Genomic DNA, 1,349 nt, shown 5'->3' on the forward strand with positions numbered 1-1,349 from the left:
CAATGAGACCCCAGGAGAGGATCTATGGGTGAGGAGAGGGTGGAGGGTGGACAACTTGGCCTGCTCCTGGCTGTGGCCCTCGCCCTGCGCTAGCCCTTAACTCCTTCACTACTGGAGCCAGGGAAAGTGGGAGAAGGGAAACTTCAATGCCCTCCCTGCCTGCCCGCCCGTGGTTCCCCTTCTTTCCGGAGGCACCGGGTGCAGGAGACAGGGCTCCAGGGCTCCCCCCTTCTCCCCAACCTTCCTGAGCCTCGGGACCAGCCCTGGATCATCCCTAAGGCACCCAACAGAGAAGGGAGCCCACACCATCACCACAATCCATTCGCTCTGGACCTGGAAACTCCTACCAAAGATCAAGTCAGAATGGGTCCCTAGGAAGGCTTGACTTCCCGTTCGCGACAGAACTAGGCCGCGCTTCCCTTCCCTCCACGGCTACTCGGGAACCTAAGGGCCAGGCCAGCAGCTCAGTCACAGCCTCATGCTTTTCGCATCCTTTTTTAATTCTCTACAACAGGGGTCCTCAAACTACGGCCCGCGGGCCACACGCAAATACAAATATTGTATTTGTTTCCGTTCTTTTTTACTTCAAAATAAGGTATGTGTAGTGGGCATAGGAATTTGTTCATAGTTTGTTTGTTTTTTAAACTATAGTCCGGCCCTCCAACGGTCTGAGGGACAGTGAACTGGCCCTGTTTAAGTTTGAGGACCCCTGCTCTACAGACGGACCTGTTATTTTGGCTGCTCTAGCCCTGTTGCTTCTATGTCTTAGCTAGTTGTCCAAGGAGAGGATGTTTCAAAGGGGTAAGGAGGGAGACACCAGACAGACAAAACCAACCCCAGACAAGAGACGGACAGACAGGGTGGTACCTCATCCATCTTCTCTGAGGTCGGGGTCCTGTCTCCAGCCAGGTCCAACGTCACCTCAGTTGTCTGGCCCAGAAGACCGGTGGGGTCTGGGGGGCCTGGCTCGGGTGGGGGTCGGGGCCCCAGCCCCAGGTCAAGCTCCTCGTCCTCATCCGAGTCTGGCAGGGGCGTGGGGCTAATGTCCTCCAGGCCGGTGCTGGAGGGGCGTGAGGAAGGCGGCGTGGGGCCTCGGAAGCCCGGCTGGGAGTTGGTGCCGAAGGGAGCCAGAGGGGAAAGCTGGGAGGAGGAAGAGGAGATGGGGCTGCCCTCCATCTGCAGCTCCGTGTCCGAGTCCTGCTCCGGGAGGAAGGGGAGCTTGGTTCGCTGTTCCTTCAGCAGCATCTCGATGCGCGAGTCCAGGCTGTCGTGGGGCTTCTCCAGCCCCGCAGGCGACGACTCCAGGGTGGGGGTGCCGGGGCTGTCGCAGGGCTCGGGACTCCAGCCGA

At 59.2% G+C, this 1,349-nt stretch overlaps 1 protein-coding gene across 1 annotated transcript in view; it reads right to left on the reverse strand.

Annotated features, from left to right (window-relative positions):
* SETD1B (SET domain containing 1B) overlaps positions 1-1,349 on the reverse strand; it is a 48,150-nt gene that overhangs the window by 40,670 nt on the left and 6,131 nt on the right. The window contains 1 exon segment of the mRNA XM_015567264.1: positions 868-1,341. Within this exon segment, the coding sequence (XP_015422750.1) occupies positions 868-1,341 (474 nt within the window).

This window comes from Myotis davidii, unplaced genomic scaffold (genome assembly GCF_000327345.1).
Source record: "Myotis davidii unplaced genomic scaffold, ASM32734v1 scaffold223, whole genome shotgun sequence".
NCBI classification, from domain to species: Eukaryota; Metazoa; Chordata; class Mammalia; order Chiroptera; family Vespertilionidae; genus Myotis; species Myotis davidii.